The 22,500-nt window shown below is 44.8% G+C and overlaps 1 protein-coding gene across 2 annotated transcripts in view; it reads right to left on the bottom strand.

Annotated features, from left to right (window-relative positions):
* Positions 1-21,842, bottom strand: part of LOC145392413 (uncharacterized) — a 40,465-nt gene extending 18,623 nt beyond the window's left edge. Inside the window, exons 1-4 of one of the 2 annotated variants that reach the window (XM_080266821.1) lie at positions 21,698-21,842; positions 17,232-17,505; positions 9,254-9,416; positions 4,546-4,713 (exon numbers count right to left, since the gene is read on the bottom strand). In XM_080266821.1, the coding sequence (XP_080122947.1) occupies positions 4,546-4,713; positions 9,254-9,416; positions 17,232-17,505; positions 21,698-21,842 (750 nt within the window). The remainder of the gene's footprint in view (positions 1-4,545; positions 4,714-9,253; positions 9,417-17,231; positions 17,506-21,697) is intronic. The other variant, XM_080266822.1, reaches the window with a different exon arrangement.
* Between the last annotated feature and the right edge of the window lie 658 nt (positions 21,843-22,500).

The following is a 22,500-nucleotide window of genomic DNA, read 5'->3' as shown; positions in this document are numbered from 1 at the left end:
TGAATGCTAATAAGGGCGATAATAGAATGATCTGTGGAATATGGAGATGGGCAGTAAGGTGTAATAAGCAAAATAAAGTTGCTTAGGAAAAGGTGTTAGGTGAGAGAGGGGGTGGGGAGAGAGTTTACGATCTATTACATCTCCATGTGAATTGGAAAAAAAAAAATCATACTCCAAACTCAAAAAATTACTGAATATATTACAATTTTGGAGTGGTTTAGTGGAGAAGCGGTGGACTTATGGCCCATTTGACTGGCTTTTGTGATTATTTTGATTTTGTGTTTGTTTGTAGATTATACCTGCCTTATATATTATCTGGGAAATAGGGTGGTGGTGGTGGTGGTGGTGATGATAATTGTGGTGGTGGTGGTGATGATGGTAGTGGTGATGGCGATGGTGGTGGTGGTGATGATGATGATGATGATGAGGAGGAGGAGGAGGAGGACGGTGATGGCGATGATGGTGATAGCGGTGATGATAATGATACGCGATGAATATAGGCTTAAATTGATGATGATGGAGATGATAATGATGGCTGATAATTCTAGGGCTACGAGGATGATGATGATGATGATGATAATGATAGCAATAATTCTATAACATTGCACATTTCTTTTACTTACCTGTGTGGAAACCTTTAGCAACAAAAAAAATTATAGTTTATCATTTATAATAATAATGATAATAATAATAATAATAATAATAATAATAATAATAATAATAATAATAATAATAACAATAATCAGGCATCCAAGTGTGTAAACTGTAGGAACGAAACCTTATATTTAGATATTTATATGCAGGCAATTAAGGTATAATATGCAGGTAACTAACCATTACCTGACACTAATTAGGCCCTACATGCAGGTAAAGAGGCCTTAATTATGCAGCTAATTATGTAACTACTGTATATGGAGTTTGTAAACATCTGTATTTAAAAATCTAAAAATATATAAAAACTATAGAAATCGTTAAAATCTAAAGAAATATAAAAATCCAAAAAAATCTTTAAAAAATCCGAAAAAAGAAAGCAAAATCTTTAAAATTAAAAAATATATAAAAAATCTAAGTCTAAAAATCCTAGGAAATCTAAAAATATAAAGAAATCTAAACCTTTAAATCTAAAAAGTCTTCAAATTCTAGTGTCTATCCACCTAATTACTATAGAAAATTACGTATGTTTTATTCAGCTATTTAGGTCATTATATGGAACTAATTAGGCTTGGTTAAATAAGCTAATTAGGCTGGGCTATTATATGCAATTTAAACAGACTCTCAGGCAGGTAATTACAGGTCAGACTAGCCTATTAAATGGTCGCTAAATACATAATACTTATATTTCTCTCTTTTGTTTATTCACATGCGGTTTTTTTTTTTTTATGAAAGTCAAAATCAAAGAAATACGAGCCAAACATGCCAAAATACACCACACAGAGACTCCCAAAACACGTCTAATTGCATTCAAAGCCTTCAAAGTCTAATCAAAACCTTCAAAGTCGTTCTAATCGCATTCAAAGTAATTCTAAATGCATTCAGAGTAATTCAAGCGGCATTCAAAGTAATTCTATATGCATTCACCTTGATTAAATACATTCAGGTTGATCCGAACGCATTCTGACTGATCTGTGTGCATTTAAAGTTGATTTGAATGCATCTGAGTTGATCTGACTGCATTCATGTTGAACACAATGAATTCATAGTTGATTTATTCACGTTATCTCAGTGCATTCAGGTTGATCTCACTGCCTTCAGATCCTTCTCAATGCACTCCGAATCCATCTAAATAAATGTAAGTTAATCTGAATGCATACAAATTAAGCTGAATGCATTTAGGTAACCCCAAATGCATTCTGATTAAGTTTAAATGCATATAAGTCAATTGGAATGCATATAAGTCAATCTGAATGCACTAGGTTGCTCAGAATGCATGTAAGATGGCGCCAAATGCATTCTGGGTTACGTCAGTGCATTCGAGTCGCCAATTTCCGCTGTAAGATCATGCAAGCAAGTTTGTATGGCAGTCTAGCGAAAAATTTTAAGACGACTTGAAAAATTAGGAAAAATATTTATATGATGGGTTGGGAGAGAATGGAGATTTTTTTAAGCACGTGCAAAAAAAATGTCGCGTGCGTGCAAAGTTCATCGCGCGTGCATAATTTCACGTGCAAAAAATCCGCGTGCAATATTAATCGCGTGTGCATAATTTCGCGTACAAAAAATCCGCGTGCATAGCTGTGTTGCAGGGCGTTGCGTGCAGGGCTGGAATATGTTGCACGCTCCCTAGCCCATACCATTCCCGGAACTCTGCTGACTCAGAATATATATGTAGGCGGTTTTGAATGGTAGCGCGTACTTCCAAGATGCAGGGAAGGAGTTGGGGAAGGAAAAAGGAAAATAAGAGGCACATAAAAGGAAAATCATTAAGCGAAGAAGTGAAGACGGTCGTAGGTAAGAAATAATAAATGAAAAATATTAAGAGAGTTCATGAAAGTGGCAGGTATTGTTTATGTTGCAGTGATGATGATGATGATAATAATAATAATGATAATAAATAAACTAATAATAGTAAAATAATAATAATAATAATAAGAGGAAGAAGAAGAAGAATGAATAAAATAAAAATAATAATAATAATAATAGGGGACAGTAATATAATGATGATGATGATGATAATGAATAAACAATGATAATAGTAAAAATAATAATAATAAGAAGAAGAAGAATGAATGAATAAATAATAATAATAATAATAATAGGGACAGTAATAATATATGGCAGCATTAGTAACAGTAGTGGGAATCATGAAACTAAAAATAATAACAACAATATTAGTAAGGCTGAGGATGGAAGAATAAAACAGAAAATAAGAAATAATAAAAACATACAATGGAAGAAAAATAAAACACATGTCGTTCAGTTTAGAGCGAATCACAGAAACCAAGAATTGTAAAAAAGAGAATTATTTACGATATACAAAAGTTTAAGACTGAGCAGCGCTGGGCGGTAACCATATAACCAACCAATACGTGTTCCCTACGTGTCAGCAAGTGGGTTGGCGGAGGGTTAGTGCCCCTCCCCGTAAAACAACTAGAAGACAAACGGCCACCCCTTACGGGATCATGGCGTCTGGCTAATAGATAGTTAGATAGAAAATTCAAAAGTGCAATAAACATAGCAAGTAAAACAGATTACTACTTATAAAAATGTTGCAAGAATTGTAAAAAAGAGACGAGTATGGCATCCAGTTAGTTTATGGGGGAAAAAGAGGAGGAAATGCATAAACCAAGAAATTCAGTGAAATAATATAGGCAGATATAAACCAGTGAGGGAGAATGGGGCATGCTTAAAACAGTGAAATCAGTGAAAATCATGAAGTACGTACGGACGGTGAAATTATGGGGCAAGAAAAACATATAAACAGTGAATTTTGAGTAGAAAAAAGTGCTTTATTTAGAAACGGTGGATGTAATACGGAAATAAGGATATAACAACACCGAAATGGAATAATACGAAGAAACACGGGAAAGAAGAGAGACTGGTTAAATTAAATACGTAAAATAGTAAGCGTTGACACAGAGAAACACTGAAGAAAAGAAAAATAAGAGGAGTAATAAATATAAGATACTGATAATAAAATAGACGAAGAAACTGTCAGGAAGTAAATGGTAAAGCATGAAATATGAAGACAAGATGAAGGAAGATAATTAAAGATGGTACAGTGAATAAATAGATAAATAAATAAATAGATAGATTAACAGATAGATAGATCAATAGATAGATACATAAAGGGCATAACTATATGTTTTAGAACAGACAAGAATAAATGCAGGACATTAGAAAGACAGAATAACATGCTAGTGGCTAATTAGAGGATAATAAATATATGAAGGGTAAAAAAATATATAGAGAAACCATTACAAAAAACGAAAGACAAAAATAAAAACATGAAAAAATCTTGGTCAAAATTCATAAAAACATAAAAATTGTAATAGGTATCGTAAACAAGTAAAATCCGAAAGCCCAAAAAAATAATAATAATAATAATAAGTTCTTGGTCAGCGTGCAGAAAAACTTAAAAACTGTAGTAGGTGTAGTAAAAAAAAAAAAAAGAAAGAAACAAAGTAGTGTGTGTGGTGGCGGATGTGACAAGGATAGCCAGCGCAGACACCTGGTAGCCCACACCCAGGAGAGTTATATCAGACCCCTCCACGCCTGGCTGAGGGGCTACTGATGAAGGCTAAGGTGCACTGCGAAGCACATGACTAGCCCGTCGACCAGGCAGCCAACTACTCTCTTTATATTTAGGTAGGGAGTATGAAATGTGGTATGGAGGGCAAAATTCATAAAAAGAAACAGGGATAAAGAGAATGATGGAGGCCAAATGCACTAAAACATACCAGTACAAAAAGGAATATATCAAAATGCATGAACCCATAGAGATGAAGACAGACTCAAAATCTGATTCGAAAATGCACCAAAAAAGAAGACAAAATATGCATAATCAAGGTGGGATGTAGAGGAGCAGGCTGTGTGGCTGGAGCGTACCTTGCCCATCACGAGGTTATTGTTATTGTGCACCTGTCGCACCATAGAGTCATAGGCCTCCTTCTTGGCCCGCACCATAATGTCGGACACGAACCCCCGCACCACCTCCATCATCCTCTCGTCTCTCAGTAGCCGCTCCGCCTCCGTGCTGCCCGCCTCGCCTCCACCCTGCCGTCAAGAGGGCACGTGCCTGGGTAGGGGAGGCTCACTTCCCTTTTTGGGGGTGGGGGAGGGGCACTTTCCTTGGTGTGGGGAGGGGCACTGCTCGTTTTGGTGGAGGGGAAGTGTATGGGTGAGGGGGTCGTGTCTCTTTTCGATGGAGGGGATGATGAATGGAGATGGAGGGTCATTTTTCCATAGACGGATGTATGGGTGAGGGAAAGTCAGTTCTATTTTTTTTTTTTTTTTTGGGGGGGAGACATGGGTGGGGAGGGTTACTTCCCCTTTGGCGTAGGGGGTGTAGGGGTAGGGGAGAGTCACTTATTTGGGTGGTGGATGGAGGGGAGCACTTTTGGGGGAGGTGATTTGGGGGGATTTACGTATACTTGAGCCACTTAAGTAATCCAAGGTCACAGCGACTGGGGTCTCAGGGTGGGGGAAGTGCATGGGTGGGGGATATTCACTTCTCTATGGGTGGGGGTGGAAGTGTGTTAGTGGGGGAGGGTCACTTCTCTTTTTGCTAATGGGGTGGGTGTGTGGATGGGGGAGCATGACTTCCCTATGGGTGATGGGGGACGTGTGTTAGGAGGGGAGGAGGGTCACTGCTCGAAGGGAGGGGAAGAGAGATTAAAGGGGAGTGAGAGAAAGGGAGGCTGAAGGGGAGAAGGGAGGGAACGAGAAGGAGGGGAGGGGAAGGGGGAGGGGGGTAGGGGAGGGGGGCACTAAAATCAGGGAAGCGGAGATCACAGAGACTTAACCATAAAAAGAAGATCGTACTCTGGAAACGTGATCTGCATTTAGACCGGCGTTGGAGGTACCAAAAAAAAAAAAAAACTAAGCCCTTTCAGTACGATGCCGTCTTCCTTTCTGGCTACCCCCCCCCAGCTGAAGAAAACCGTCTGATGATGATAAGTAGAAAGTGACGCGTCGTGGAGAAAGGGTTGAGGGTTTAAGAGTTGTTTTTGTTTATTTATTTATTTGCGTTTTTCTTTTTCTCGGTTATTCTCTCTCTCTCTCTCTCTCTCTCTCTCTCTCTCTCTCTCTCTCTATCATGTATGCATAAAAACCACCCTGCCACTCGCACTTGTACGTAAATACACACATACACACACACACGCACACACACACACATACACACACACACACACACACACACACACACACACACACACACCATTATTTTTCCATGTCATTCACGATGGCCCTCAGGGAGACAAGTGGAAAAGGGCGTAACCCCCTCCCCCTTCCCTCCCCTCCCCTTCTCTCCCCTCCCCTCTTCCCCCTCCCCTTCTCTCCCCTCTTCTTTCCTGCCTCTCGTATTCCCCTACCCACCCTCTCCCGGTTTCCTTCCTCTCCACTTCCCTACCTCCTCCCTCCCTTTCCCTCCCCGATCCGTTCTCCCTCCCCGATCCGTTCCCCCTCCCCATTTTGTATCTCCCCAATCCTCCCCTCCCCCTCCCCGCTACATTCCCCTCCCCCTCACCCCACTCCTTGAGGGGAAATTGTCTTGAAATCACTTCCTTTTTTGTGTTCGCGTATTTATTCTCTCTCTCTCTCTCTCTCTCTCTCTCTCTCTCTCTCTCTCTCTCTCTCTCTCTCTCTCTCACACACACACACACACACACACACACACACACACACACACACACACACACACGTCCCATAGTTAGTGAAACAGGGGTCGCAAAGTCCGTGGAGTTTTACGACTAATAGAGATTAGTTGTTTCCGGAGTTAAATGGGACTTGAGATGGCGGTAATGGATGTGAGGGAGAGAGAGGGAGAGAGAGAGAGAGAGAGAGAGAGAGAGAGAGAGAGAGAAAGAGAGCGTCTTGAAGCAGGTTTACTGTGGCTTAGGCAGAAAGGCGGAGAGACTTGAAAGGAGTAAAGATGGATGGAAAGGAAAGAGGTGAAAGGGAAAGGAGAGGGATAGAGGGAATAAATGGATGGATGGCTGAGTAAATAAATAAATAAATGGATAGATAGATAGATAGATAGATAGATAGATGAATGAATGGGAGGGTACGCATTGAGGGGAAGTCAGGGATGCATGTCATTTCTCCAGTAATGATGTGCTTCTTCTTCATCTTGCGTCTCATCTTGTTGTTGTTGGTGGTGGTGGTGGTGTGTTGATTGTGGTGGTGGTATGATTGTTATTGTTAGGTTTGGTGTTACATTGGAGGTGTGTTTCTTGTCGTTATTGTTTTTGTTATTTGATACTGCTCTTATTCCTGTTCGTATTATTTGTTTTGTTTGTAATGGTGATGATGATGATAATAAAATAATAATAATAATAGTAATAATCATCGTCATCATCATCATCATCATCATCATCATCATCATCATTGTCATCACCACTAATATTTTATAAGTTATTGCTGTTGCTATTGTTACCTTTGTGGCTTATATTACGATGGAGAAAGAGTGGAGTGGGAAGGAAGGGGAGAAGGAGGAAGAGGAGTAGGAGGAGAGAGAAGGAAGTGGAGTGGCTTAAAAACAGGAGTAACTGTAAGGTGGAGAGTGGAGTGGGGTGGAGAGAGGGGGAGTAAGCGTGAGGCAAAAGTGTGGTTAGGGGAGTAGGGGAAAGAAATGGAGAAGTAGGGGGTGCAATGTGGAGGGGAGAGATTGGAAAATGGAGTAGGTGGAGAAAGTGGAAGAGGTGGATTGACGGTGAGAGAAGGGGGGCTGAAGTGACAAAATTGTGAAGAGTGGAGTGTGGAAGAAGGTGGAGAAGAAAAAGGAGATGGAAGTGGAGAGGTGGAGGTGCAGGGAGAGGGGTGGGGAAATTGGAGGGAGTGTGGAGGGTCGAGGTGGAGAAATGGAAGATGAAATATGGAAGAAGGAGAGGATGGAGAAAGGGAATGTGGAGAGAGAGAGAGAGAGAGAGAGACTTCATGATGACAAAATATTAATGACCACATGAATATCACGTATTTAGTCTCTCTCTCTCTCTCTCTCTCTCTCTCTCTCTCTCTCTCTCTCTCTCTCTCTCTCTCTCTCTCTCTCTCTCTCACATTAAAGCGCTAGAGGTGAATTAAATGTTAAATTATGTATATTCCCCCTCAAGCGGTAACTCCCAGCTTTCTGAATACGAGAGATGAGTGGGGAGGGGAGGAGGATGAGTGGAGAGAGAGAGAGAGAGAGAGAGAGAGAGATTAAAGGGAGATAGGAAGGTGAGGGAGCATAAAGGGGGGAGTACTGGGGGTTTAGGGGGAGGGGGAAATAGTAGGGGGAGGATGAGGGGCAGTGGGGAGGGGAGGGGGAGGTGAAATGGGGAGGAATAGGGAAAGGAGAGAAATGGGAAGAGAAGGGAAAGTTAGTGGGATGGAAGGTTGGGTGGAGGTGGGGTGTATGTGGACTGGGGTGGAGATGGGGGGGATGACGTGGGGGGGAGGGGAATGTGGAGGGGATAGATATAGGATGTGGGAGGAAAAGGTGGGGATGGTAGAGGGAAGGGGAAGGTGTAGTGAGTGGATGGGGTGGAGTGCAAGCAAATGTGGAGAGGGTGGGAGAGTAGAGTGAATGTGGAGTTGATTGGGGTGGGGGGGTGGAGAGACGAAGGGGGTGGAGAGGGGATTGGGGTTGAGGGGGAGAGTGGCGGGGAGGGATGGAGAGAGGTTTGTGCAGTGGAGTGGGGTGGAGGAGGTCGGAAATTGAAGTGGGAGAGTGGAGTGGAGTCAAGTGTACTAGAGATTTGTGAGGTGGAGAGGAAAATTTATGTGGAGGGGGAGAGTGGGGTGGAGAGGGTGGAAGAATGGAGAGAGAGAAATGTGGAAGAGTGGAGAGGAGAGGAGAGGAAGAGAGGAGGGAGGAAAAACGAGTACAGAAGAGAGAGAGAGTTGATGAGAAATGGGGAGAGAGAGAGAAAGTGAGAGAGAGAGAGAGAGAGAGAGAGATTTAAACATAGGTCGATTTTAATACCATTAGAGAGAGGTCGATGCTGATAGACACATGATTATCTATTAGGTAAAGAAAGGAGGAAAGATCAAAGAATCTCTCTCTCTCTCTCTCTCTCTCTCTCTTGTTGCTATCTACCTAATTATCTATCAGTCAGTTATTCAATCTACTTTCATTTTGTCTATCTATCTGTTTATCTGTTTATTCATTTATCCATTTATATATCCTTTTATCCGTAAGTCACTGCATCTGTTTATTTATCTATCTATCTATCTATCTTGTGTATCTATCTGTCTATCTATCTGCGTCCTGCGGCACCTCTATCTATCGGTCTGTCTATCTAATTACACCTGTCAGATTTTCTACCTACCTACCTGTTAATCTATCTTTCTGTCTGTCTACCTGCCCACCTACCTACCTGCCTACCTATCTATCACTCATCCTACCTTCCTACTAATGTATGTCTATCTGTCTATCTATCAATCTATCTATATATACCTCTGCTGCCTACCTGTCTGTTTATGTATCCTATCACCATCCATCAATCTATCTATCCATCTATCGTTCTACCCTCCTGTTTATATGCCCCATCTATCTATTTATCTGTCCACCTACTTATCTACCTATCTATCTACTTATCCATCTACCGCTCACCTTCGTCTTCCTACACGCCTCCTGTTGCGCCTTCGTCAGTATTTCCTCCACGAATTGGTTGGCCACGTTCAGTAGCTCCTCGTCTGTTGTGGTAGCTGTTGTGGTAGTTGTGGTAGCGGCCTGTCCCAGCAGCGTCTCATCCTCCCTACCGACGTCATGCCCGCTGTGTGTGGTAGCAAGGAGGGGTTAGTGGTTGGTAGGAAGATGGGGAGGATGGTTGGTTGGTAGGTGGGTAGGTAGGTGAGATGGTTGGTTGGCTGGAAGGTAGAGTGGTAGGAATATGGATAAGATGGAAGGTAGGTAGGTTGGTAGGTAGATCAATGGATGAGTGGGTTGTGTGGTAGGAACGTAGGTAGGTAGGTAAGTAAGGTTGGTAAGTGCGTGGCTGGATAAGTTAGTATCTTCTTGGATGGTGGATGGATGGGATGGTAAGAGGTAGGCAGGATGAGTGGATGGGTGGATGGATGGCGTGGTTGGTAGGCTAGTGGTAGAAATGGTAGGCAGGTAGGTAGGCAGGTGAGTAGGTAGGTTAGGTAGAAGATGAATTAGTGAGTAGGTAGGCTTTTAAGTTTATCAAGTGATAGGTAAGCAGGTTATTTGAGAGAGAGAGAGAGAGAGAGAGAGAGAGAGAGATGATGGTGTTGATGCAGATGATGAAAACGACGATACAGAGAGAGTCACTTAAAGGGGGAACTTCATCACTCACTGCAAATGAGAGAGAGAGAGAGGGAGGGAGAGATAGAGAGAGAGAGAGCATGTTATTATAGACGTATCTGCTCTCATCTGTCTCTGATAAAAATGAACTTAAAATGAATCGCTTGTGAGGATGTTTGAGGCAAGATAGGTTGGTGAAGTTCCCCCTGAAATTAAAGTACTTGACTATACAGATGTCATGCACAGAGGCCCGTATTCCCGTCGGGTAAAGAGGCTCCCTAACACCTCTTCCTTAGCGATTTATTCTTGGATATGGGTGGTTAATATCCTTGTGTACTTTATTCAGAGTATGGTGATGTTTGAAGAATTTAACTAACAGACAGGACAGTAAGATAAGCAAAATAAATCGCTAAGGAAGAGGTGTTAGGGAAATGTTAAGCACAGTGAGAGTAACAAACTTTTATTTACAGTCGGCCTCAGAAGTTTTGTCGCGTCTCCTGGTTTTCTCTCCTTGGGCTTTTCAACAGTGAGGTAATTAAGCGGCAAATGACACTAATAACACTGATCTGTAGCTAATTGAAGTGATCAGTGGCAATCAAAGTCATCAGTGTTAATTAGGCATCAGTATTAAACTCTACGGACCCAACACACCTATTTTCAAAGTCCATGAAGAGAAGCAGGAAAAGGGAGAGGACTTTTGACGCCTCCTGTATGTTAGTTATTACAGTTACATTTATTGATACATTTATTTTTTTATCACCCTGTACATTAATACACTTAGCACATTTGTAGTCTTTATAGCAGTACAAAATTTATTCATGGATTATAAGGCCTATTTGTACATTCATTATTACCCTCATTACATAAACATCACAGTTATGATTATTAAGTTACATTCATTTTAGTACATTAATTAGGCATTGAGAAGTACAGTTATTTTGTGTACGCTGTTCGTGATTGGTGATTTGTGATTGTAGGGATGTACGTGAGGTGAGTACACGTGCATATGACATGGGGTGTTACAATGTAGTACATGGATTGGCTTAGAATGCTTAGTTTAGTACATTGATTGTGTACACCCAGACAGTCGGATAGTAAGGGAGGTTTTAGAAGCCACGGAGAGAGAGAGAGAGAGAGAGAGAGAGTGAAGCAACCAAGAATGGGATGGAAACGAAGTAAAGGAGAGAGAGAGAGAGAGAGAGAGAGAGAGAGAGAGTAAGACAACATGGAAAACAAAACACTGGAACACCAAACAGACCACATCCAACACCCAGCCAAACAGACATCCACCCATCAGAGCACCATGAACAGAAACCAGTCAGGTGACACACACCATCAGACATTACAACGAACAGACCAACACGAAAAATACACCCATCAGAATGCCAACGAACACACGAATACAGGCCAATCAGATGCATGGCGACAATGTAAACACCCAACGAACACACGAATGCAGGTAGTGTCCAATCAGATGCATAGCGACTCCAGTGGCAATCAGAAATAGAGGCACAGGTAAACGTATTGAGAATTTCTAGCACAGGTAAATAAAAAATAAAAACATGTGTAAATGCAAATGAACACAGCCACGTAGTTCGAGAGGTAAGCAGTCACGTGATGCTGTTGAAATATAAATTGTCACGTAATTCAACAAGAAAATGATGGACGAACGGCACGTGATAACTGAAAAGCAAGCAGTGCCACGTGGTTTTAAAAAGTAAACAAAACCACGTGATTTTAAAAAGTAAACAAAACCACGTGATTTTAAAAAGTAAACACAGCCACGTGATTTTAAAAGTAAACAAAGCCACGTGACCAGTGAAATAAGCAAAACTCTTTCTCAGGGAAGTAGAATAACCCATGTAAGAGTGCATAGTAAACAACCACGTGTAGTTCAAATGTAAACAAGATCACGTGGCTAAATGTAAACAACCACGTGCTTCAATGCTGATGTAAACTTGCAAATATAAACAAAATCACGCGACTGCAAGTGTAAACAGAACCACGTGACTCAGTGTAAATGTAAACAGAACCACGTGACAGTGCAAATGTAAACACATCTCCGTAACACACAGCCAAAGTAAACAAAGCCACGTGACTGACAACACATAGGCACGATTCACGATAATGTTATCTTATCTGAACCCCTTTTCCCATATCTGAATTCATTTTCACTTTTATATATTCATGCTTATGGTCTAGAATTTCCGTTTTTCTTCTTCTATTGTCCTAAGACCTTTTTTTTTTATCCTTATTTAAATTCGTTCTAATAACATACGTCTTTTCATTTTCTCGTTTTATTTATTTATTTATTTATTTATTTTCGCTGCTTTTTCTCATCTTTTTCTCCCTCTCACCTTCTTCCGTCTCCTCCCTTACCTCCCCTCTCCCTCTTCCCTTCTATTTTCCCCTTCTCTCTTATTATTTTCCTCTCGTGATTCTATTTTCCTATCTTACTTTTTTCCTCAGACTCTTCCGTCTTGTGTTCACCTTCCTTTTCTCTTTCCTTTCCTCCTCTCTTTTGTCTCTTTTCCTCTCCCCTTTACTCTTGCCTCGTCTTGTTTTCCTCCTCTCCTCCCTTTAGTTTCATTTCCTCACCTCTTTACTCTGTTTCCTCAGCTTTGCGTGCTTTTCTTTCTCCCATGCTCTTTTTCCCCTCTTCTTTGCTCTTTTTCCTCTCTTTTTTGACTTTCCCACTCTCTTCTGCCCTCTTTATTCTCATTTGATGCTTTTCTTCTCGTCTATCCCACTTTAATCTCTTCTCTTCCTCTTTTGCTCTCTTTTACTCTTTTTATCTTTTTTGCTCCTCTTTTTCCCTTTTTCCTCTCTCCTTTGCTCTTTTTCCTCTCCCTCGATTGTTTCCTATCTCATTTGCTCTTATTCCTCTCTCCTTTGCTCTTTTTCTTCTTTTCTTTACTTTTTTCCTTCTCTCCTTTGCTCTTTTTCCTCTCCTCTTTGCTCATTTCCTCTCTCCTTTGCTCTTTTTCCTCTCTTCTTTGCTCATTTCCTCTCTCCTTTGCGCCTTTCCCCCTCCCCTTTGCTCTTTTTGCTCTCCATTGCACTTTAATCACTCTCCTTTGCTCTTTTTGCTCTCCATTGCTCTTTAATCACTCTCCTTTGCTCTTTTTTCCTCTCCGTTCCTCATCAGTCTCCCTTCCTCTGGCCCTGATCCTCTCTCTTTAATGGAATTCAGTCACACATGTAAATTCTACCCCGCCTCTCTCTCTCTCTCTCTCTCTCTCTCTCTCTCTCTCTCTCTCTCTCTCTCTCTCTCTCTCTCTCTCTCTCTCTCTTCCTTCTTCTTTTCTTATTGATTTTCTCCCTTTCTCTACTACACCCTTCCTCAACCCCCTCCCCCCTTCTCTCCCTTTCCATCTGTTCCTCGTCTTTTATCTCCCTTTTTTTTAATCATATTTCCCTCGTCTCCCTCTCCCTGGCTTTCCCCTCTTCCCAGCCTTCCCTTCTGTCTTCCTTTAGTCTTCACTTCCTCCCTCCTTTTTCTTCCATTTTCTTTACTCTCTCTCTCTCTCTCTCTCGTTTTTTTCTCCCTGCTGAGTGATACCTGGAGCTCTTGAGGATGGTGATTTTTCTTGTAAGACACCTTTCTACCCTCCTCCTTCCTTCCTTCCTCCCTCCTTCTTCTTCCCTCCTTCCTTCCTCCTCTTCCCTCCTTCCTTCCTCTTTCCTCCTTCCCTCCTCGTCCTTCCTTTCTCCTCTTTTTCCCTCCTCTTCGCCTCTCTTCCTCTCCTCTCCCTTTCTCCTTCATTTCTTCTTCCCATTTGATTCTCTTTTCCCCTTTTTCCTTCCCTATCCCCTCTTTCTCTCCTCCTCGATCTCTCCCCGTCTTTCTCTCCTCCCCTGCCTCTTTTTTTTTCCCCTCTTCCTGTCTTCTCTTTTCCCCTTTTCTTTCTTTTCGTCTTCTTGTTTTCATTTCCTCTTTTCCCCTTCTTCTCTCCCTCTTCCCTCTTTCTCTCCCTCTTCCCTCTTTCTCTCCTCCTCAGCTGTGAATTCTTTTTCGGCCTTTCCCCCCCTCCCTCCTCTTCTCCCCTTCCCTCTCCCCACTTCTCCCCTTCCTTCTCCCCTTCCCTCTCCCCTCTCCTTTCTTCTCCCCTTCCCTCTCCTCTCTCCTTTCTTCTCCCCTTCCCTCTCCCCTCTCCTTTCTTCTCCCCTTCCCTCTCCCCACTTCTCCCCTTCCCTCTCCCCACTTCTCCCCTTCCCTCTCCCTATCCCCTCTTCTCCCCTTCCCTCTCCCCTCACCTGAACATGGTAGTGATGGGGAGGGTGGCAGAGTGAGGAGGCCTGGAGTGGATGAAGGAGTTGATTGTGTCCTGCAAGCTGTCCTGCGGGTCCCCATTCTCTAGCACCCCGGGGTAGGTGTGGCACGACGCCCTGGGGTCATGTCACGCAGGGGTCACGAGAGGTCAAGGATGGGCAGGTGCAAGGTCAAGTGGGGTCAAGAAAATCACAGTCAATGGGAGTCAGGTGGAATTCTGCGGTTAATACGGTGCGGTCGAGTGGGGTCATGAAGGGTCAGGTGGATTCTGGGTCACGGGGGTCAATTGAGGTCACAAAAATCACACAGGGTCAATAGGAGCAGGTGGAATTGTGGTGGGCCAGGTGAGGTCATGTAGGGTCAAGTGGGGTCAGGTAGGGTCATGTAAGGTCAGGTGGGGTCATGAGGGTCAGGTGGGTCATGTAGGGTTAGGTGGGGTTATGTAGGGTCAAGGGGTTCATGTAGGGTCAAGTGGGGTTATGTAGGGGCAGATGGGGTCACGGAAATCACACCTGGTCATATGTGTTCCTTGGAATTTGAGGTAATGAGAGGTTGGGTTACGGAGGAGTCAGGTAGGGTCACGAAGAACACGTGGGGTCACAGGTGTCAGGTGAGGTCATAATGCACAAGGGTAATTTTCCTTCATTATAGCGTCAGGGGCAGGTGTGAGGCGTGTGATGCTAATATAAGAGTATAAGATGTAAGGTGAGGGTGTGGGGGGTGTGCAGTGAGGGTGTCAGTGGTGTAAGGTGTGGAGAGGGAGGTGTAAGTGTGAAGTGTAGGATGAAAGTGTGAAAGTGTGAGGTGTAAAGTGAGGTGAGGGTTTGACGTGTGAGGTGGTGGTGTGAGATGTGTGGAGTGAGGGTGCGAGGTGTGTGGGGCTAGGGTGTGAGGTATGTGGGGTGAGGGTGTGACGTGTGAGGTGTGTGGGGTAAGGGTGTGAGGTGTGTGGGGTAAGGGTGTGAGGTGTGTGGGGTAAGGGTGTGAGGTGTGTGGGGTGAGGGTGTGAGGTGTGTGGGGTGAGGGTGTGGCGTGTGAGGTGAGGGTGTGAGGTGTGTGGGGTGAGGGTGTGAGGTGAGGGTGTTCTGTGTCAAGATAACAGGCTACAGACCCCTAACTGTTAAACTGTTGTAAACATTGAGAAGTAGGTCAGAGTCTGGTGGGTGGGGAGCGTGAGGGAGAGAATGGTATATGTAGGGTAGAGGGGAGTATGTGTAAGGTAGGGTAGGATATGTTTGGGACAGGGTAGGGGGGTGTAAGGCAAGGTAAGGTATGTGTGAGATAGGGTAGGGTATGTGTAAGGTAGGGTAGGGTATGTGTCAGGTAGGGTAGGGTAGCGTAGGGTATGTGTAAGGTAGGGACATTGTGTGTGTGTGTGAGGCAGGGTGTGAAAGAGGGTGTGTGAAGAAGTGCTTGAAACAGAGAAGGTAAGGAGGGTGTGTGTGAATTAGAGTGTTAGGAATGTTTGGGGAAGAGTGTGTTTGGGATATAGTGTTAGGAGTGTTAGCGCAGGGTGTATATGTGAGGTAGAGTGTTAGAAATGTTAGGGGGAGGGTGTGTGTGATAGTGTTAGGAATGTTAGGGGAAGGTGTGTGTGTGTGTGTGTGTTATGAAGGTGTGGCAGAGTGTGTAGGCTAAGGCACGGGGGTACACATGCCCGTGTTGACACTTAGAACTCTTTGTGTACACCACCTCAGTCCATGTGTATTTGCTGTGTGTGTGTGTGTGTGTGTGTGTGTGTGTGTGTCCCGTATATGTATGAAAAACGGAATATTTTTGTTCGTCTTTCAGTATATAAGTCTACGGCATAAAAATCCACAAATCATTTCCGTATACAATATACATAATCATACATCACAGTCATGCAATAACTTCCGTGTATACCTCAGTGAAGCCTGTGTATTCTTCATTTATTATTCACGGTATCGAGTAATCTATGGTAATCTTTGAGAGTATTACCTTGGTGTGTTCACGTTACCGTAGCAACCATGATAAGTTTTCAATGCTCAGTCAGTTTTCAATTATTATCGTTTTTATCACAAAGAAATAGTTGATCCAGAAATATTAGATCAGTTCATAGTATTAATTTTACCTTCACCGTAATTTTTAGTCAACCATACTGTCACTATAGCCAACACTGACCACAGCTACCAGTCACCATCTCCAACCACCATCACCACAACTACCACCTCTCATTATCGTCACCACAATCGTCAACCAATATTATCAAAATCACCACCACCACCAAGACTACAATTATGACCACCACCACAACCACCACCATCATCATCATCATCACTACCACAACTACCACCACCATCATCACCACGACTACAATTTATCACCACCACCACCTCCACTACTACCCCCACCGTCGTTCCCCACAACCACTACCACCATCACGACTCCCATCGTCACTACCATCACCACCACTGCCATTTTTTGATATCCCGTCCTCTTCTCACTCAGGTCAAATTCCACAGCTACCACCATCCTGACAACCAACATTCCCACAACGCCTAATATTGCAGTTATTAACCAACATCTAGTGGCGTAACCAGGGAGAGAGAGAGAGAGAGGAGGGGGGGGGAAGTAGAGAGGAAGGAAAGGAAGGGGGTTATGTGACAATCCCGTATTTCCCCTCTTCCTCCCTCTCCTCTCTTACCCTTTCTCTCTTTCTTCTTCGCCTCCTCTCCTCTTCCTCCATTCCTCTCTGCCCTCTCTTCCCTCCCCCTTCACTCTCCTCTCTCCTCCTCCCCTTCCCCTTCACTCTTCTCTCTCCACCTCCCCCACTATCTTGACATGTTCATAGTGTCCACGTGCATCATTATCATCGTCATCATCATCACCACCACCACCACAATCACCACACTATCATCACCACCACCACCAACACAGTCACCACCACCACCATCATCACGACCACCACCACCACCACCACCAGCGCTATCATCATCACCATCATCATCATCATCATCAATCATCACTATCACCACCACCACCACCACCATCATCACCATCATCATCATCATCATCATCGTCACCACTCACCTCCTCGCCATGGTATTAAGTGGAAGTGCCAGACCTCTGTTACCTCCACCTCCACCTCCTCCTCCTCCACCCGCGCTCGTCCTCGAAAGCAGGGGCTCTCTCTCGCCCTCGTCATCGTCCCTCTCCCCGTCCACCATCATCACGGAGCGAGACGAGGCCATGAGGGGGGTGGTCTCGTCGTCCTCGTCATCGTCTCTTGGTCGGCCGAAGGAAGAAGACTCGAGATCATTTTCCGGTTCCTCGTAAAGTGGAGAGTCGATTTGGAGGGCCACTTCTGTTGGGGTAGATAGAGAGCTAGATAGATACATAGATAGGTAGATAGATAGATAGGTAGGTAGGTAGGTGGGTGGAGAGAGAGAGAGAGAGAGAGAGAGAGAGAGAGAGAGAGAGAGGTGGTGGAGGAAAGGGTAACAGGAAGAAGGAGGGGATTAAACTGGGATTACAAAGTTATAGGGGAAGGAAGGGGAAAACAGAGAGAGAGAGGGAGAGAGAGAGAGAGAGAGAGAGAGAGAGAGTCTGTAAAGTGAGATAAAGAGGGAAAACGTCAACTGTGAGTGACTGGCGTAAAGGAAGAAAATAGAGGAGGGAGCTAATAATAAAGGAGAGAGAGAGAGAGAGTAAGAAAGAGGGTAAAGGGAAGAGTTGGAGAAAAGGGAGAGAGGTGAGGTAGGGATGGAGAGAGGGGAATGAAGAAAAGGATGAAGAGAGAGAGAGAGAGAGAGTGGAAAAAGTCTCTCTCTCTCTCTCTCTTTCTCTCTCTCTCTCTCTCTCTCTGGCCAGAGCAGGTAATTGCGTAATATAATGAACGAGGAGACGACCAGGTGTTAACGAAGGGGGGAGGGGGGAGGGGCGAGGGGGTGTTTTGACTGAGGGGGGGAGAAGGAGGGAGGGGAGAGGGGGAGAGAAATAAGAGGAAGAGATGGGCAGGACAGGACAAGGTAAGGTAGGGTTGGGTTGGGTAGGGTAGGGTAGGGTAGGATTGGATTGAATTGGGTAAGACAGGTTGGGTTAGAGTAGGGTGGGTTTGGGTAGGGTAGGGAAGGGAAGGGAAGAGGGGAGGAAGGCAATAAGGAAACAAGGAAGTGAGGGGAAATTAAAGGAAAGAGAAGGAGAGAGACACGAGGTCACAAGAGGAGAGAAGGTGGGGAGAGGGGGGAGGGGTAGCAGGAGGAAAGGAAGGGGTGGAGGGGAAGGGAGAAGTGAAAAAATATGAGAGAAGGGAGGAATGGAGGAGGGAAAGGAGGGTGGAGAGGAAGGAAGGGGATTGGATGATTTGACTACCTGGGGAGATGGGGGAACGAGGGGAGAGGGAGGGGAAGGGGAGGGGAGAAGACTGAAGGTATTAATTACGAGGTAGGGGAGGGGAGTGAAAGCGTTAATGAAGTAGGGGAAGAGAAGGGGGAGGGGAGGGGAAGGAAACGCGAACGAAGTGAGGAAGGGGAGAGAGGGAAGGAGAAGAGAGAGAATGAGGTGAGGGAGGGGAGGGGAGAGAGAAAGGGGAGAAACTGATCTAGATAAGGCACGGGAAGTAGATGGAGGTTGTGGAGGTGGGGGGGAGGGGAGGGGAGGTGAAGCTGAGGGGGAGGGGAATAGAGAGGGAAAGAAAGCAGGAAACAGAAGGAAGGTGATGGAAAGGAGGGGGAAGAAGAGGGATGGTTACATGATGAAAAGGGGAAACAGGAAGGAGTGGGGGAAGGGGAGATTTGATGGTGAGGGGAAGAGGTTGGGGGTAAGTATCCCTTTTTTTTCCCCATCTTCCTTCCTTCCTTCCTTCCCTCCTTCATCCTTCCTTCCTTGCTTCTTTCCTTCCTCATTTTCTTTCTCTTCATATTTCCCTGTGCATTATTCAACTTTTTCCTTCACAATTTCTATTCTGCCTTCCTCTTTTCCCATTTCTCATTCTTATTCCTCTTTCCTCACTTTATCTCTCTCTTCCCTCTTCCATTTTCACACTTCTTAACTATTACCTCATTCCTCTTCCTCCTCTTCTTCCTCTTTCCCTCTTACTCATTTGTATCTCTTCCTCTTCCCTCTCCAATTTCCCTTACCTCTCCTCTTTCCATTCTTCTCCTCCTTGTTACATTTCTTTTTCCATTCTCCCTCTCTCTTTCCTTCCCCATTCCCTCCTCTTACCTTCTTCTTCTCCTCCTCCTTCCCCTTTTTCCTCCCTCTTTCCATTCCCTACCCTTTCCCCACCCCTTATTTCCTCTCCTTCCCCTTCTACTCTTTTCCCCTTATCTTCCTCTAGTTCCTCCCTCATCTCGTGCGCTTTTCCTTTTCTTTCTCCTTCCCCTTCCCTTTCCCTTTCCTCTCTCTTCTCTTCTCCCCTGTCCCCCCCTTTCTTCCTCCCTTTCCTTCACCCATTTCTCCTCTCTCCCCTCCCTTTACCATTTTCTCCTCTCCCTTCCCTCCCCCTCCCTTACATCCTTTCCCCCTTCCTCCCCCTCCCCTACCTTTGTTATTGTCCCGTCAGGTCTGTTGTCAGAAGTTAGTTTGTTCCCTTCCCTTCCCTTCCCTTCCCTTCCTATTCTTCACTCTTCTCTACCTCACTTTCCTACTACTCTTCTCCCTTCCCTTCCGTTCCCTTTCTTTCTCTTCCCACCCTTCACTCTCCTCTACCTTACTTTCTTACTACCCTTCTCCCTTCCCTTCCCATCCCTTCCCCTCCCTTCCTTTTCTTCCCTTTCCTGTCCTTCACTATCTCATACCATATTCTCCCCCTGCCATTCTCCTTCTTCCCTTTTCCCCTTCCCTTCCCCTCCCTTCCGCCCCCTTTCTTATCTCACCCCCCTTTATCTTTCTCCTGCCCCATTTCCACCCTTGCTTCCCCTTCCTTTCCCTTCCCCTTTCCCCTTCCCTTTCCCCTGCCCCCTTCCCTTCCCCTACCTTTGCCGTTACGCCTGCAGGTCCATTGTCATCAGTCAATTACTTCCCCTCCCCCTAACCCCCCTCTTCCCCTTTCTTCCCCTTCCCCTCCCTCCCCACCATGACCCATCTCCTTCCCTGTCCTCTTTACATTCTTCCTCATTTCTGTCTCTTTCACCTTTCCCTTCTTCATTATCAGCTTCCCCTTCCCCTTCCCCTCCTTCCTCTTCTCCTCCCTCCTCTTTCACTTCCCCCTCCCCCTCTCCATCCCCTTCAGCTAAGCCCTGCCCCTCCCTACCATTGCCCTACCTTCCCTTTCTCTCTTGCCCTCCCTTTCTCATTCATCTCCCTTTTATATTTCCATTTTCCTCTCCTTGTATCATCTCCCTTATATATCTCCCTTTTCCTCTTCTCCCTTATATCTCTCCCTTTTCCTCTCCTTATTACTAGTCCACTCACCCCTCCAATCTGACTACACTTGGCCATCGACTGAGCTGAAAAGTGTTAGGGATCTTTGTCAGGTTTGAGGTAGGCCTGGATCTCCTTGGTTACTAGTCAGATTAGCTCCTCAATCTGACTACACTTGGCCATCATTTCTTATATTCTTACGTTTTCCTGTCTACTTCTCCTTCTACCCCATCCATAGCCCTCTCTACCCCACCTCCTTCTTCCCCTCTCTGACGCTCCTCCTCCCCTCTTTTCCCTCTCATCCTTTCCCTCTCAGCTTTCCTCCCTCCCCTCGCCCCTTTTCCCCCTTTCCCTCTCCCCTGTCCTTCTCTTTCCTTTTCCCCCTTCCCTCTCCCCATTTCCTCTTTTTCTGTCTCACTTCCCCGTTTTCCTCCCCCTCCTTCCCCTTTCCCTCCCCACTTTCCTCCCTCCTCTCCCGTTTTCCCCCTTTCCCTCTCCCGTTTTCATCCTTTCCCCCCATCCTCACTTCCCCTCTTCCCTCCCCCTCCTCCCCCTCCACCCTCCTCCCCAGCCCTCCCCTCTCTCCAGTCCCAGTAACTCCCCCTCCCCCTCTCCCTGGTCATCACTAACGAGGTACCAGGTGTGCACAGGTAAATGCCACCCCCTAATTAGTCACGGCAGCCAGGTGAGCCCCAAGGTTAAGGTCTGCTATCCATAAACACACGATACCAATCCTTTCTTGTAAATAATAATACATCGAGTGAGTGGATGGTTCCCCCCCCTCACCAGCCACAGTGATTGTATGCCCTTTATCTTGTCTTGAACGTGTTATTGTCTTGTCATCTAACTTGGCCCAGATTTTCTTCCTTTTCCTGATTTTTTCACGTAGCTCAGCGGCAGAAAAAGAAAATATGGCTCTACATCCTTTCCATTGCGCTTCTTCGTGACTAGCATGATATTCTGACAGTAATTTATTGTTACAGAGAGAGAGAGAGAGAGAGATGAAAAATTCTAGTGTGGAGGATATACGTGTTGGATAAATAAATAGTAAGATAAATAGATTGGATAGAGAGATAGATAGAAGGCTAGATAGTATAGATATAGTTAGACAGATAGAAGAGATAAACAGATATGACAAAGTACAAATGTGTGTGTGTGTGTGTGTGTGTGTGTGTGTGTGTGTGTGTACTGACCTAGTGGGTTGTCCTCGTCGGTGGGTGTAGAGGCGCTGAAGGAGAGGGTGGGGAGGATGTGGCCGTGTGGGGGGCGGGGGCGGGGGTGGCTGCCGTGACCCCCTGACCCCCCCTCATCACGATGACCATTGACCACTGTTGACATGATGGCTGAAAAAGAAAAAAAAAAAGTTGAGCATATTCCTTTTAAGAGCTTATTACACACACACACACACACACACACACACACACACACACACACACACACACACATTCATTCAGGCTAGGTGTGGTATCTGCGAAGTAAATTTAGTTGCTGTGACGTAACCCAGCACAGCCAGACCTAAAAAAGAGAAAGAAAGAAAGAAAGAAAGGAGGGAAGAACGAAAGAAAGAATATTGAAGAAAAGGAGAAACTTGCTTACCTAACTCACTTTCAGTTAAACCTACTCTAACCTAACCTACCAAAGCCTAACCTACCATACAACGACCAGTCTGAGCCTAGTCTACCGTCCCCTAACAAGGTAACACAACGTAACCTTTACAGATTTCACCCAGCTTAATGCAAAAAGATTACGGCAGAGTTTTTGCACTACTTCTAAGGTCATGTTCATCTTCACTTTCACTTAAGTTGCACTTGAGTTCCTGGAGGGTCTTAACACCTCCTTTAAGGCGACGTTTTATTTCTTATGACATTCTTTATATACGGTATGTCTTAATCCTGGAAGGGGTGGCCACTAACAAATTGACTCCATGTTATACTGCCCTTTTCCAGCTTCCAATCCCCTCGCCATTATACCTCCCCACCCCATCCCTGCGACTCAT

Source organism: Coenobita brevimanus, chromosome 22, assembly GCF_032717465.1.
Source record: "Coenobita brevimanus isolate Jiangsu-jjx chromosome 22, ASM3271746v2, whole genome shotgun sequence".
Classification (NCBI taxonomy): Eukaryota; Metazoa; Arthropoda; class Malacostraca; order Decapoda; family Coenobitidae; genus Coenobita; species Coenobita brevimanus.
This window is presented reverse-complemented; position numbering and strand designations above follow the sequence as displayed.